The sequence below is a fragment of the Nanorana parkeri genome, unplaced genomic scaffold (assembly GCF_000935625.1).
Source record: "Nanorana parkeri isolate BGI_ZX_2015 unplaced genomic scaffold, ASM93562v1 scaffold42, whole genome shotgun sequence".
NCBI classification, from domain to species: Eukaryota; Metazoa; Chordata; class Amphibia; order Anura; family Dicroglossidae; genus Nanorana; species Nanorana parkeri.
Genome location: NW_017306310.1, coordinates 1,146,038 through 1,159,725, shown reverse-complemented (window position 1 = coordinate 1,159,725; position 13,688 = coordinate 1,146,038). Strand labels below are relative to the sequence as shown.

Here is a 13,688-nt window from a genome sequence, read left to right as displayed (position 1 = left end):
TGTGTCTGCCTCTGCTACACAATAAAAAATTAAGATAAGTTGAGGTTGGTCAAGATTATCTGGAAGACCTGTTTCCAATCGGTTATAATTGGTGTGAAGTTTACTGATGGTTCCCGTAAAGCAATAAATTAATTCATTTCCTTTAAATGATAAAAAAATAGGCCTAATCTCACATTATTTAGCGTATTTCTTAGTAAATGACCTCTTTTAGCCTTTCTGGGTTAAGGCACAGTGGTCAGTCCAGGAGGCACCCCTGATTATACACAGGAGTGCACAGTGCAGGAGAAAAATACATTTTATTCATCTGGTATTACAGAGCTGTGAGCTGCTTGTGTTAATAGTTCCCCCAGAGACAGCATTTAAAACACAAACCTTTCCTCTTACCACTATAATAAATCCCTGCTTAACAGAAATACATATTACTAATTAAAAATCAGCTACAGAGTGGTGAACATTTAAGGTCTGGCAAGTTTTCAGCAATGGAATTTCTTCCAGATTTTGGATTTTCTTGGCGGTGTATGTAGCTGATTGTTATCCTGGATTGCTCCCGAGCTCTTACTACTGCAGTATTGTAGCCGTAGGCAGTTCTCTATGGGAAATGTCCTGAATTTGTAGTGCTTATGTCCACTTAGCTGTCACCTAGATATGTGTTCATCGTCATTTTGATGCAATGCAGAGAAAACATTTCTGCACGAGACCTCGCCATTTACTCTGCGCTGGGAATTTGTTACAGGATGTAATGCTGCTTTGCCTATAGCCTTGTTGAAATGCTGTGTATAATGTGCCTTGTAGATATTTTAGACATTGTGCAAAGCATTGGCACACAAGGGAGAAAATGTGTTTAGTGACCCACTAACTCATTTTGACGGTCCGGCGACTGCAAATTGGCCTAAAACCATTACTTAAAGTGGAATACCAGCTATGATTTGTTTGTTTTTTAGTGTTGATAAGAGTAGGCAAGGGTTAGAATCTCGAGCAGGTTTTCATTCTGTATGTGATCTCGTTGGGGAGATTTATCCTCGTTTCCTGTTTCAGTTACAATGAAAGAAGGCTATAAACCCAGTCAGCTCTCTGTTATGGTCTGTGTCCCTGTACGAGATGTTCCCTCACTTTCGATCCTGGTAACAACGTGCTTATCACCACCAGAAGTGAAGACATCTCTCCCCAGAGGATTTATCCTTTCCTCACTTTATCCAGAAGTTAAATAAAAACTTTTACCTAGATATACACTTTAATTGGAATCTGTTATAGGAAACGTATGAAGGCTGTCAAGGCTGACCTAGAATTTGGAAATGCTCATTGCTGAGTTGTATGTTGCTTCAGTAACTGCTGAATCATTAACTTGGAATAAATATGCAGAACAGGAGCTGTGATGTCATTTGCTGCATGTTCTGGCCAGGCAAATGGCATTTTCAGGAGTCCACAATGGAAAACGAAATAGTTCTCTTAGTAATGGTTTCATTTTTGATAAAGAAATCTGTTAAAAAAGAATCATTAGCAGGTACAGTGGTCATTAACTGCTTATAGCAACTTTAATTGTTGTGTGCAGCAATTATCACCTGTTTTGTGTACCTTTGCTTGGAAAGTCAGACTTGTTTTTCTGGAACCATCCAGATATCCTCACCACACAACTAACCGTTATACCCCGTTCTTCTAGGTGCTGCAGTGCTGTGCAGATGGCACCGCATTCAATCCATGCAAAAAAAGCACACCAGTTATTCTTCATCTAAAAGAAACCCCCCTATGGACGTTCATTCAGCAATTTTAGAAATCAAAGTTTTGGAACCTCACAAGGTCCCTTTATCAGGTAATTGGTGACCACTAATTGCTTGATGAAGGGACCCTGCATGGTTCTAAAACATTGCCTCCTAAAATTACTGAATGGATGCCAAATACAGGCATTTCTAGTGTGTTGCTGACAGTTTTTGTTTTTTTTCTGAAAGTCTTAGGGGTTATTCACAAAGCTGCCGAAGGATCTAGCCGTAGCTTCAGCTGATCCTTCGGCCCCAGGACCCCTTCGGTTCAGGGCTGCTGTACTGGCTATTCACTATAGCTCGTACAGCTCCCGAAGTTACAAACAAAGTAACTGGTTCTGATGAAGAAGGCGTGACCTCAGAAATGCGTCAACCAGGAAGGACTGATAGCCGGCAGGTCTAGTCTGTTACATATGATCTTTCATGTCTGCTTTAACTCCACTTTTGTGAGTACCTTTTTAGCCGTTCTTAATATGTTTTATTAAAAGTTTTTACACTATGGAGGCGCTCTCTGTGTTTTGTACCACGTGCAGATTCACATCAGCGTCCCTGGTAACCAGGGACGCCGTTCTGTCATTGCACTAAGAACCCGTTGGAGCCACAGTGATATCACAGGGGCTCCACTGGGTTCTGTGTGTAATGACAGAACGGCGTCCCTAGTTTGGTAACCAGGGATGCCATTCTGACAGTGACATTACACTGCGCCTCCGCCGGGTTCTGTGTGTAATGACAGATTGGCGTCCCCGGTTAGCAGGTAACCGGGGACGCCCATCTGTCATTACACACTGAGAACCCTGCAGGGCCGCTGTGATATCACTCCGACGTGTTCTCAGTGTGTAATGACAGATGGGCATCCCTGGTTACCAGTTGGTCCCGGCCAATAGAAAACAGTTGGGCAGAGCTAGCTGTCACTGCTAGCTCTGCCCAATCGTTTAAAAAAAAAAAAACTTTACCGAGCAGAATAGCCGAGCCGAATGCCGCTCAGCTGCATTCAGCTATTCACTCACTGCTGTTTGGCATCTATGAGAATATGCCGACAGCAGCGTGTAGCCTGCCGGAGGATCGGCTGACTCGAACTCCTTCTGTACTTAGGGTCGGATGAACATGCTGAGCTTGCTCGGCCGACCCGAAGCCACCCGATGTACGGCTGATTTCATCCGGTATACGGCTGAAATCAGCCGTACAAGCCTGAAGTGAATAGCGAACAGCGTTTGGCTCACTTCACTTCGGGTCGGCTTCCTGCGGCAGCTTTGTGAATAACCCCCTTAACGTTGATTTCATGTTCCTGAATTCTCCAGGAATGACGGCACCCCTGCTCTACACCACCAGGGTTCAACATGCACATGATGTGATAATTTGTTCCTTATTTTTTTCCCATCTGTCCACCTTGGGGCATTTGTTGCTCTATTCAACAGAGAACTGTAGAGAAATGGAGTGCAAGGGATACGGAGAGGAGTTAGAAGGCTCTTTACAGTTCCAGAAACATAACACCTTGAGGTTGATTTGCTGAAGGCAAATGAGCTGTTCACTTTGCAAAGGAATTTTCCCTATAATGTGTTGAAAATTCACTTTGCAAAGAATACCCAATCACATGCAAAGAAAATAAAAAAAATAGTATGTTTGATTCCACATGATTGGATGATGGAAGTCAGCAGAGCTTCACCTCATTCACTAAACTAAGGGTCCCCACACACCTTACGATTATCGTACGATAATTGCGGGAAATCCCGCGATCGTACGATGATCGTAAGGTGTGGGGAAGCTGTGCGACCTCTACTACTGTAAGGTCGCACGACTTTAAACTTACGGACATGTTCGAAAACCCGCCGAGCATCGTACGATGTTCGGCGGGTTTGTGGCATGTCCGTGCGATAACAGCCGTACAGGCCGGTGTGCGCAAGCGCACACTGCCCGTTCGGCATTGCGGTCATCGGAAGCGCGCCCCTGAGGGGGCGTGGCTTGCGATCATCGCAAATACGATCTGCCTATGCAACATAGGCAGATCGTACGTTTTTTTAAGTACCTTACAACCATCGCAAGACAAAAGTCTTGCGATGGTTGTAAGGTGTGTGCCCAGCCTAAGGGAACATTCCCGTTCAGAGTGAACAACCTATTTGCCTTTATTTAATGAACCCCATTTTCTGCTTTCTCTTGTTCATTGGTCTGTATAGGAAAATAAATAGTCCAACACACGAAGCAGATCCCATCCTCATTAGTCTAGTATAGTAGGTTTTACTAAAATATTCTGAGGATCATGTGAGGCTTGTAGTGTAGAATGTTTGCTGTATGATACTGTGCCAGCCTTCTTTTACTCTCACTTGGTACTGCCCAAGCTTGTTGCAGCAATTCCTGCCTCCACTCAAGAATAGATTAGTGATTTTGTTGCACACATTCTTTATTTTCCTCCTTTCCATCATATTTAATGGCTGGCATTGTATACTTTTAAAGGAGAACCCATCAGGACAAATATGGATATTAAAAGGAATCTCTTGCCATTCTTTTTTCTTTTTGAAAAGAGTAGGGTAGTGTTTTATTGTTGTCTGTGTACTCCAGTGGGGAGATTTCCTTCCAATTCCGCTTCCAGTGACATCTGTGGACAAATGTCTGGCTTTAAAAGGTAAAATGCATATCTTTCCCTGCTGCTTGATGTGATGCAATCTTGATTTCTCAATACTACATATCCCATCATGCATTACTTCCATCATGATAATGTTACATTGTTCAGACATTGAGTTGTAGTTCATAAGGCAGGCTCAGCGAGAGGTGAGATACGAGGCAGTGCACATTTACAAATATGAAATTGTGTCATTGCATTGAGGAAATACATCCTATGGGCATCATACAAACTTCTAGATGGATATAGTTATTGGGAGTGGGATAGAATTTATGGAAATTCAATATAGAAATACATCTTTATTTTTTGACCCCCAAGTTTGATTCTGTCGCAGTTCTACTTTAGAGCAGTTGATAGTGGAATTTATGACTCAAGCTGTCACCTTGTAATAAGTCTGTCTCAGTCTGTCTTACTGCCACTGTCCAGCACTGTGTTTTCATGTGGCAGAATTGATAAATGCCCCCCATTGTATTTCTAGTGTTTATAAATCAAATCCTTACCCACTTCAATCACCACTGAATTACAGATGACGGCATCTAATGCTTTATCAGTAAAAATCAGCAATGGCGAACACCATACACAGTGCAGAAGACACTGGGGTAGATGTGCAGAAGACACTGGGGTAGATTTACTAAAGGCAACTTTCATCATCCAATCATGTGCAAGCCACATGATTGGCGGGGTTTTGTTTGCTGATCCAGTGTTTGCTCCTTTATTTCATTGATATTATTGGCATATATTGTCTTTGTGTTCACCTTTTTTATTATATTATTTTATGTTCATTAAATAATAATCATCTTTTTTTTATTATGTTATTAGTTGTTCATAAAACAATAATCGTTAATAATCAATTAGGCCCTTGATTTGTTTAACCTATGACTGTATTTTGTACTTTGTATGGAGTCTTTTTTTCTATAAAACTGATGTATTAGGGATGCTGTTGTACATAAAAGATTTCAAACTTTGTTTTAACAGGGGAGACTGGCTACAGATTGCTCTGTGTTACCCCAGAACCTCAGTATTTCAAGTGACAGCAGATATTTATGAACGCAATTCTGGAAGAGTGCACAGCGTCCGCCACTATTCCATGACCTCCTCTATTCATCAGGCTCTGAACACGTCAGGGCTTAGACTGTATCACTTTAGTAAGGATTCTGGGTAAGTTTGTATGGGCCTTTCACAGGTCATGTGACCTATGCGTTATTATAAACGATGTATGTCCCAATGACAGTCTTTGCAATTACAAGTTGTATTGGCTGTTTTATATTGCCTTTTTTTTACTAATACAGTATGTGCTTCTCTTAAAGGAGAACTATGAGGTGAGTGCTTTTCACTCACCTCATAGTTCTAGCCGACCTGTGACAATGAGACTGTCACAGGTCGGCTCAGTAGATCGGGAGGTGAGCGAACACATACCGGCGTTCGCTCACCTCTCGATCCTGTCACGGCTATCTTCCGTGACGGGAGGGGCTGGATTCCCCCCTCCCCGCTCCGATCCACCAGCGCTGGCTGGCAGAACAGACGGGGGAGGGGGCGGGTACAGCTGGCTCTGCCTCCAGATAGGCAGAGCCAGCTGTCAGTCACGCAGCTGGGCGGATCCCGGTATAATTGTCGGGATCCGCTTCAGCGTCTCAGTATACCGCGAGTTACAGCTTGCGGTATACTGCGGCGTGAGCCTAGGGTGACGGAAGGACGCTAGTTTGTGTCCTCCCGTTACCCTAAGGAGAACTATGGGGAAAAGCCTTAACCCCATAGTTCTCCTTTAAGTGGACACTATGCTGAAACAGCATTTAAACCTTTTTGTACTGCTTCTAGCTCTATTGGCACACTATACTATGCTAGAACATGTCATCCAAAAGAATTAGCTCCCTGGAGGGTAGATGAATCCCTAGACACTCCCAAATATGAAGGTCATAATTCAGTTCAAATTTTGCACCTGCACCACTCTGTCAGTACAATGGGCAGCAGTATGCTTGCTTGCTTGTTTGAATGATAATGATCAGGTTTCATAGTGAGAAGAGATGTGTGTGTATCTGGTGTGGGGATTCATTCTTTCAATGTAGGCTTTATATTTCTGCTCATATGAATCACTGTATGACAGAATGTTTTTTGAAGCTCATTTAGGTCATGAAAACAAATCTTACCCTTTAAAGTATAATTAATTCCTAAAGTAACTCATCTCCCTACTAATATTACTCGGATTCCTAGGAATTTGCTGTACATTGCAAGGTAAGCAAAAGTCCTGGCCACCAGCACAGTCTGTAACAGCAAATTGACGGCTGGTGTAAGGTTGTCATAACTTGCCTAGATTTAATAGAATATAAAAATCCACAGTAAAATATACTCATTTTGCACTAGATATTGGCCAACCATCCATGTGAATGCACTAAGCAGGCACCCCTAATACAGACCCTTTTTAAGGGAAACACTACAATGCATGCTTCTTTTGGCCAACCATCTATGTGTATGCACTGAGAACACTAATACTGATCCTTTTTCAAGTAAATACTAAGATGCATGCTTGTATTGGATAACAATCGATGTGTATGCACTGAGCAGACACCCCTAATACTGACCTTTTTTAAGGGAAACACTAAAATGCATGCTTGCATAGGCATGCGCACGGGGTGTGCCGGGTGTGCCTGGGCACCCCCTAATGCCCTGCTGACACACTACCTCACATACAAAGATGCAGCGGTATGGATGGGACGCCAGGCTTTTGCTCCTGTAATGTTAGCCTTGCCCCCTGTTCTCTCTGCTGAACTCACTTCAGGGGCTGCTGGGGGGTGCTTAGTCTGCACTGTGGCCAGAGCTGTCACCCCTGCTGTGTCCCTCTCTGTAGCATGTCACACAGTAACTCCTCCTGCTCACACTCTGGGCTGTAGGAGAAGCCTTCCCACCTGCCCCTGCACTTCCTCCTGCTCCATAGCTGCAGGTGTCTGTGTGTGTGTTTATCTGTGCGTGTGTATTTGTGTCTGTGTGTCTTTGTGTGTGTGTGTGTGTCTGTGTGTGTGTCTTTCTGTCTGTTTTTTTGTGCATCTGTGTGTGCTCTCTGTGAGCTTCACTAGCTTGTGAACCACTTCAGCACAGTGCCTAAATCATATTCTTCTATCTACTCTGCAAACTTTAGCCAGCATTCACACCTAGGCGTAGCGTGAACACACATCGCGTTTGCGCACATTTGTTTTCTGCATTTGCCTCGCATCCACATTCATTTCAATAGGTTCATATAGGCGCACCAAATGCAGCAAAGAAACTTATGTAGTAGTTTGTGCTGCATGTTTTTTGCTTCCGCGTTTGTGTGCATTTTCACACGCACAAATGTGGAGCAAAAATGCTGGTCACGTTTGGGGTGCCATCTGAAATTAATGGCACCACAAGCGCGTTGCACATTTTGCCGGGTTTCCGCCTTTGACGTGTTCACGTAATACGCAGGTGTGAAAGGGGGCTTGTCTATAATTCTGCAAATAAATAAAAGAGATCATATTGCTATAAAAGTTTTCTACATTGTCAAGCACAATTTCCATAACTGGCAGCCCACCCAATTGGTGCATAATGCACTAAGCAGGCACCCCTAATACAGACCCTTTTTAAGGGAAACACTACAATGCATGCTTCTTTTGGCCAACCATCTATGTGTATGCACTGAGAACACTAATACTGATCCTTTTTCAAGTAAATACTAAGATGCATGCTTGTATTGGATAACAATCGATGTGTATGCACTGAGCAGACACCCCTAATACTGACCTTTTTTAAGGGAAACACTAAAATGCATGCTTGCATAGGCATGCGCACGGGGTGTGCCGGGTGTGCCTGGGCACCCCCTAATGCCCTGCTGACACACTACCTCACATACAAAGATGCAGCGGTATGGATGGGACGCCAGGCTTTTGCTCCTGTAATGTTAGCCTTGCCCCCTGTTCTCTCTGCTGAACTCACTTCAGGGGCTGCTGGGGGGTGCTTAGTCTGCACTGTGGCCAGAGCTGTCACCCCTGCTGTGTCCCTCTCTGTAGCATGTCACACAGTAACTCCTCCTGCTCACACTCTGGGCTGTAGGAGAAGCCTTCCCACCTGCCCCTGCACTTCCTCCTGCTCCATAGCTGCAGGTGTCTGTGTGTGTGTTTATCTGTGCGTGTGTATTTGTGTCTGTGTGTCTTTGTGTGTGTGTGTGTGTCTGTGTGTGTGTCTTTCTGTCTGTTTTTTTGTGCATCTGTGTGTGCTCTCTGTGAGCTTCACTAGCTTGTGAACCACTTCAGCACAGTGCCTAAATCATATTCTTCTATCTACTCTGCAAACTTTAGCCAGCATTCACACCTAGGCGTAGCGTGAACACACATCGCGTTTGCGCACATTTGTTTTCTGCATTTGCCTCGCATCCACATTCATTTCAATAGGTTCATATAGGCGCACCAAATGCAGCAAAGAAACTTATGTAGTAGTTTGTGCTGCATGTTTTTTGCTTCCGCGTTTGTGTGCATTTTCACACGCACAAATGTGGAGCAAAAATGCTGGTCACGTTTGGGGTGCCATCTGAAATTAATGGCACCACAAGCGCGTTGCACATTTTGCCGGGTTTCCGCCTTTGACGTGTTCACGTAATACGCAGGTGTGAAAGGGGGCTTGTCTATAATTCTGCAAATAAATAAAAGAGATCATATTGCTATAAAAGTTTTCTACATTGTCAAGCACAATTTCCATAACTGGCAGCCCACCCAATTGGTGCATTTCTGCCACCTAATCCTGTCCACATACATTTTATTTTGCACAACTGAACTACAATATTTTATTTAGGAATTCTAAATGGTTTACTTTTAGCAATTTAAAAGCATATTGTCAATTTCTAGTTTTACAATAGGCACAGGCATACATTCTCTACTTAACTTTATTACTCACCTTCCAAGATCCACCCCCTTGAAAAAGAGCAAATATGACGGTTTGGCCATCATGATGCCACAGGGCTTTCCATACCCACAAAACCAGCTTCCAGGTAAATACAGCAGTGAAACACCTAATATGGTTAAAACATTTTTAAATTACATTGGATCTATTGCTGATAAATTTCATTAGGAGACACCATGGAAAAACTCCCCTGTGTTCTCAATCACCTGATGGTCAGACAAAACGCTGTATGGTTGCATCAACCAAAAAATATTCAAAATTAATCATTTTTTTCATAGGGAAAGGGGGAAAGTATCTTCATAGTTTCTTTTACTGGGGCACTAAGGTTTATGTCCAGCCTCTGTCCAGAAAAGCTCAAATTGCAGTTCTTTCTTGCTGGTGCTTGTAGTTCTCCAACACCTAAGGCTGCATTGTGGTGATGGTGGTGGAGTTACAAGTCTTAGCATTCGTGTAAATGACTCTAAGGGTGAACTTGCATCATTATTGTTGAACCTTTGTGTGCACACCCTAATGCAATAGGCTGCGCACACCTTTGCATGCTTGTATCGGCCAACCATCTATGATTATGTACTGAGAAGATACCCCTAATACTGACTTATTTTAAGGGAAACACTAAAATGAATGCTTGTATTGGCCAACAAAAGGGAGAATCGAAGAAAATTCTCCTGAGATTAGACTGTACAAGTCGTAGACATATGATCATTTCCAATATTAATCATAATTGACCATATTGAGAGATAAGCATCTTATATCTAGGGGTCTGCTTTAGTAAAACAACCTTTAGATGATGCACCTCAGTCATGACTTCTGAATCAGATATGTTACTGCTTGGAAATTCTATGTTCATTCACTATTTAGCAATTACAGTCTTACTTTGAGCCAATGAGCATACAGTCCCTTTGACCTTGATGTGTTAACCTTGACTATATTAATTCCATAGCATTAACTGTGTAACATTTGAAAGTTCTCCAATTCAAAGTTGAGATGTTCTTTCCCTTGAGAGCAGTTTGAGAAGAACTTATAAAAAACTGCCTTCACTGCACTAAACTGTGCTGAAAACCACATCAAAACTGCATATTGGCTTTCTTTGTGGTTTTCATGGGTATGTAGCCGTCACAAACCTAAACTGAGAGCTTTGGCCCATTAACATGTGCAAAGATCAGCGATGCGCAAATTGTAAAAAAACAACTTTCATCAGTTTGGAGTACTTAAAAAATGGACTGCTCGATGGTTGTATTATCTTAAGAGACCACTAACACTTTGTGAACGCCAGGGTTTTTCCTAACATTTAGGCCTTTTGTGGTTAGTGGGTAGCAAAATGGCTAAAGACAGCTTAAGTTCTCAGCACAGAATACTTGTTCAGACCTATGTGACTTTCCAAGCTTTTTACCATATTTCAAGGCGCAGTTGCATATCTGCAATGTTCTAAATGTAGATTTACACAGCTTCAGTGTGTACTGTACAGTGACAGGCTTCCACCAAGGACACCTCATCATTGCACCGAAACTGCATTATGAATACCACGGATCAAAAAGTCCAAATGCGCGAATGAGGCTTAAAGTATACCTAAACCAAACCACTAAAATCTCATGTAAATGTTGACATGATAATGCCATTTCAAAAGTACTTTTTAATATTTTATACTTTGGCAGCTATTATTAAAATAATACTTGATTATCCTGCCATGAAGGTCTTTATTAAGGGACTTCCTGTTATAGGGTGATAAAGCTCTGTCCCTGCCTTCCCATTGTTCTGACTCTGTCACAGGGCCCTCAGATGGAAAGTGGCCATTTCAACACACATTACGCAGGCATGGTCCACTACTGTCACCATCAGAAAACCCACCCTGAGAAATGCAATGCAGCTATTGCTGGAGTGAGTGCATGTAGACAGGAAGAGGCTCCATAGAGGCTGTAGGTGATCATTAGCACTGAGAGACAATAAAAGTAGAAAAAATGTGACAACAAAAGACAATTGTTTGTGATCACAGTGCTTTAGCAAATGAAATGTCATTTTGATAAGGGTTTACATCTACTTTAATGAATATGTCTCCTTACAATAGGAATACCTTCTAAGTTTAATAAAGATTCAGTTATGAGTCACAGAGTCATTACTGAATTCTGATACTACCAACTCAGTCTTATTTAATCCCTGAATCTGACTTATAATGCTGGTTCATTGTCTATGCATTACTTGCTTGGCCGTTTTAACCATTGTGGAATTTTATTTTACCAAGTGTTTTCCCATCAGTGTTCTGCTTCCTGAGGCTGATGACAGACAGGTGCCTTTAGACAGTTAGAAAACACTGCTGGAAGTCCCCCCGACCCCAAAAACCAGGGAGGCAGCTGGCTAGGAAGGAGGCAGCCGGCAGAGGGGAACGGACCATGGGGGGGGCGGGGTGTCAGCTGCGGAGGGTTGGGATGGAGCAGCAGGCTAATTACAAATGATGTAGGCAGCTGTACAGCCGCCAAAATCACTTGACCGGTCCTCCCTCTGAACGTTTAGCCCTGCTTGCCCGAAGCACGGCTAAATGTAGAAAAAGAACACTCGCAGCTGTCAGCTCCTCCCCGACCGCTGCAGCGTCATCTGGCGGCAGACGGGAGAACTGACACTGCTGCTCTTGGAGGAGGCTGAGGAGCCTCTTACCTAGCACAGCAGAAGGCACGCGCTGATACCTACTCAACAGGGGGTTGCGACCCACTTTTGGGTCGTGACCCACAGATTTAGAACCGCTGATCTAGAATGTACTAAAAAGGGACATTTGGGGAAATATACTGTATATTTCTCAATATTTTAGAACAGCTATTTTAAAGCGATTGTGTATTTATGTTTGTGCCTGGAAGTTTTCTTTAGTAATTCCGTTATGTCTCTTTCATCAGATACCTCTTCCTTCATCTGCAAGCCTATGAGTCCAGGAATGGGTACAGTTACTGTTCCCAGCATGGCTGTGAACGGATAAAGATCACAGCTCACTTCCACCCAGGTGATCCCAGTGAATGCATACTGAAACCATTCCCCGGGGGAGCCAGCGATATTCACCATGCCAAGCTATCACTTTCTCAGAGACTTCCCCTTCCGTGTAGTCAGTGTGGGGCTCCGCAGGTAAGAAGAATCTGATTATGTTACAGTTACTTGGGCACCATTAATGTGGAATGTTAACAATGACCAGAGTGTGGATATTTTCACCTCTAAAATGAGTAGTACAAATCAACAAGATAAAAAAATGAAGGCTTTTATTTGTAGAAGAAGCTAAAGAGCCATAGTGGAACTCCAAGCAAACAGAAAGATTTCTCAAATGCAAACTAGTTGTTAAAAACAATAATTTTTTTTTAATTATTTTGCTAATGTAAATGTTTCATTGTGGGACTGAACCTATGATGCATGCACAACATAGTAAAACTTAAGTTGGCTGTACACTGCTCGAATTTTGGCCGAGTCAGCAGGACCTGAGCAGAGTGTGGCCCAGTCAGCACTACTCTGTTCGACAAAAGTTGCATTTTTTATTCAACATTTGTAGAAGGAGTCGGTCCTCAGCTGAATAGTGATTGCAGCCAATTAGCTCTAGTCAGTGTTCAGGTATTCTGACGGAGGCATACCCACCACTGTTTGAAAACAATAGTCTGGCAGGAAGCAAGGAGCTTACTGTAATAAAGACCAGTCACTGCTGATCACTCTCTCCTTGTGCAGGTTGGTTGGTCTCTGCCCCCTCCTGTAGTTTTTTTTTGTTGTTGCAAGAAGCCTATAGTGGGTGAGGCCTGCTGAGACCATCCTACAGCTCTGCTCTTGCGTAGAATATGTGCAGAACAGTGATGATGTGGCTGCTACTTTTACACGGTCATAACTGGGTTTGTAAAATAATTTGGCGTGCACAAAGTGGGTTCATATCCTTTTGTGGCTATAGATGGATACATTAAATGAAAATTGTTGTGGCCGGAATTCAGCTTTAAGTAATAAGTGCCCTGACTGGAGATCATATCCTGCATCATGCACATGGGCCACATTCATTACTATGGAGGGAGTCGTACACTGCGGGATTGCTGCAGGCCGCCATGAGTACAGTGTCGTGCCGTGTGTCGCCCCACCCCCCCAGGAATCAATAGGACCATAACAATGAACAATAAGAGGACCTTGCGTGGTAGCTTTTGCCACTATACAGGGCAGCGCAGTGAAGTTTGTTGAAATGGGGACAGAGGTAAGTATTGGACTATGTAGGCTGCACTGAGGGAGGTGGGGGGCATGCTTTAAAGGACAACTCATACCAAGGCTACAGTTATCCCACAAGTCAATGCAAGGAGCAATAAAGATTTTACCAGATTTCAGGTTTTGCAGTTAGATTAGTAAAAACTGAACACTGAACACTGATTCCCCCCCCCCCCCCCCCCCCTCTTTTTCTGCTCCACAACCGCTGCTTACATTTA

The 13,688-nt window shown here is 43.1% G+C and overlaps 1 protein-coding gene across 1 annotated transcript in view; it reads left to right on the top strand.

Moving 5' to 3' along the window:
• Nucleotides 1-13,688, top strand: part of LOC108799971 (transmembrane protein 2-like) — a 102,246-nt gene that overhangs the window by 83,698 nt on the left and 4,860 nt on the right. Inside the window, exons 20-21 of the mRNA XM_018571925.1 lie at nt 5,344-5,526; nt 12,150-12,372. Coding sequence (XP_018427427.1) covers nt 5,344-5,526; nt 12,150-12,372 — 406 coding nt within the window. The remainder of the gene's footprint in view (nt 1-5,343; nt 5,527-12,149; nt 12,373-13,688) is intronic.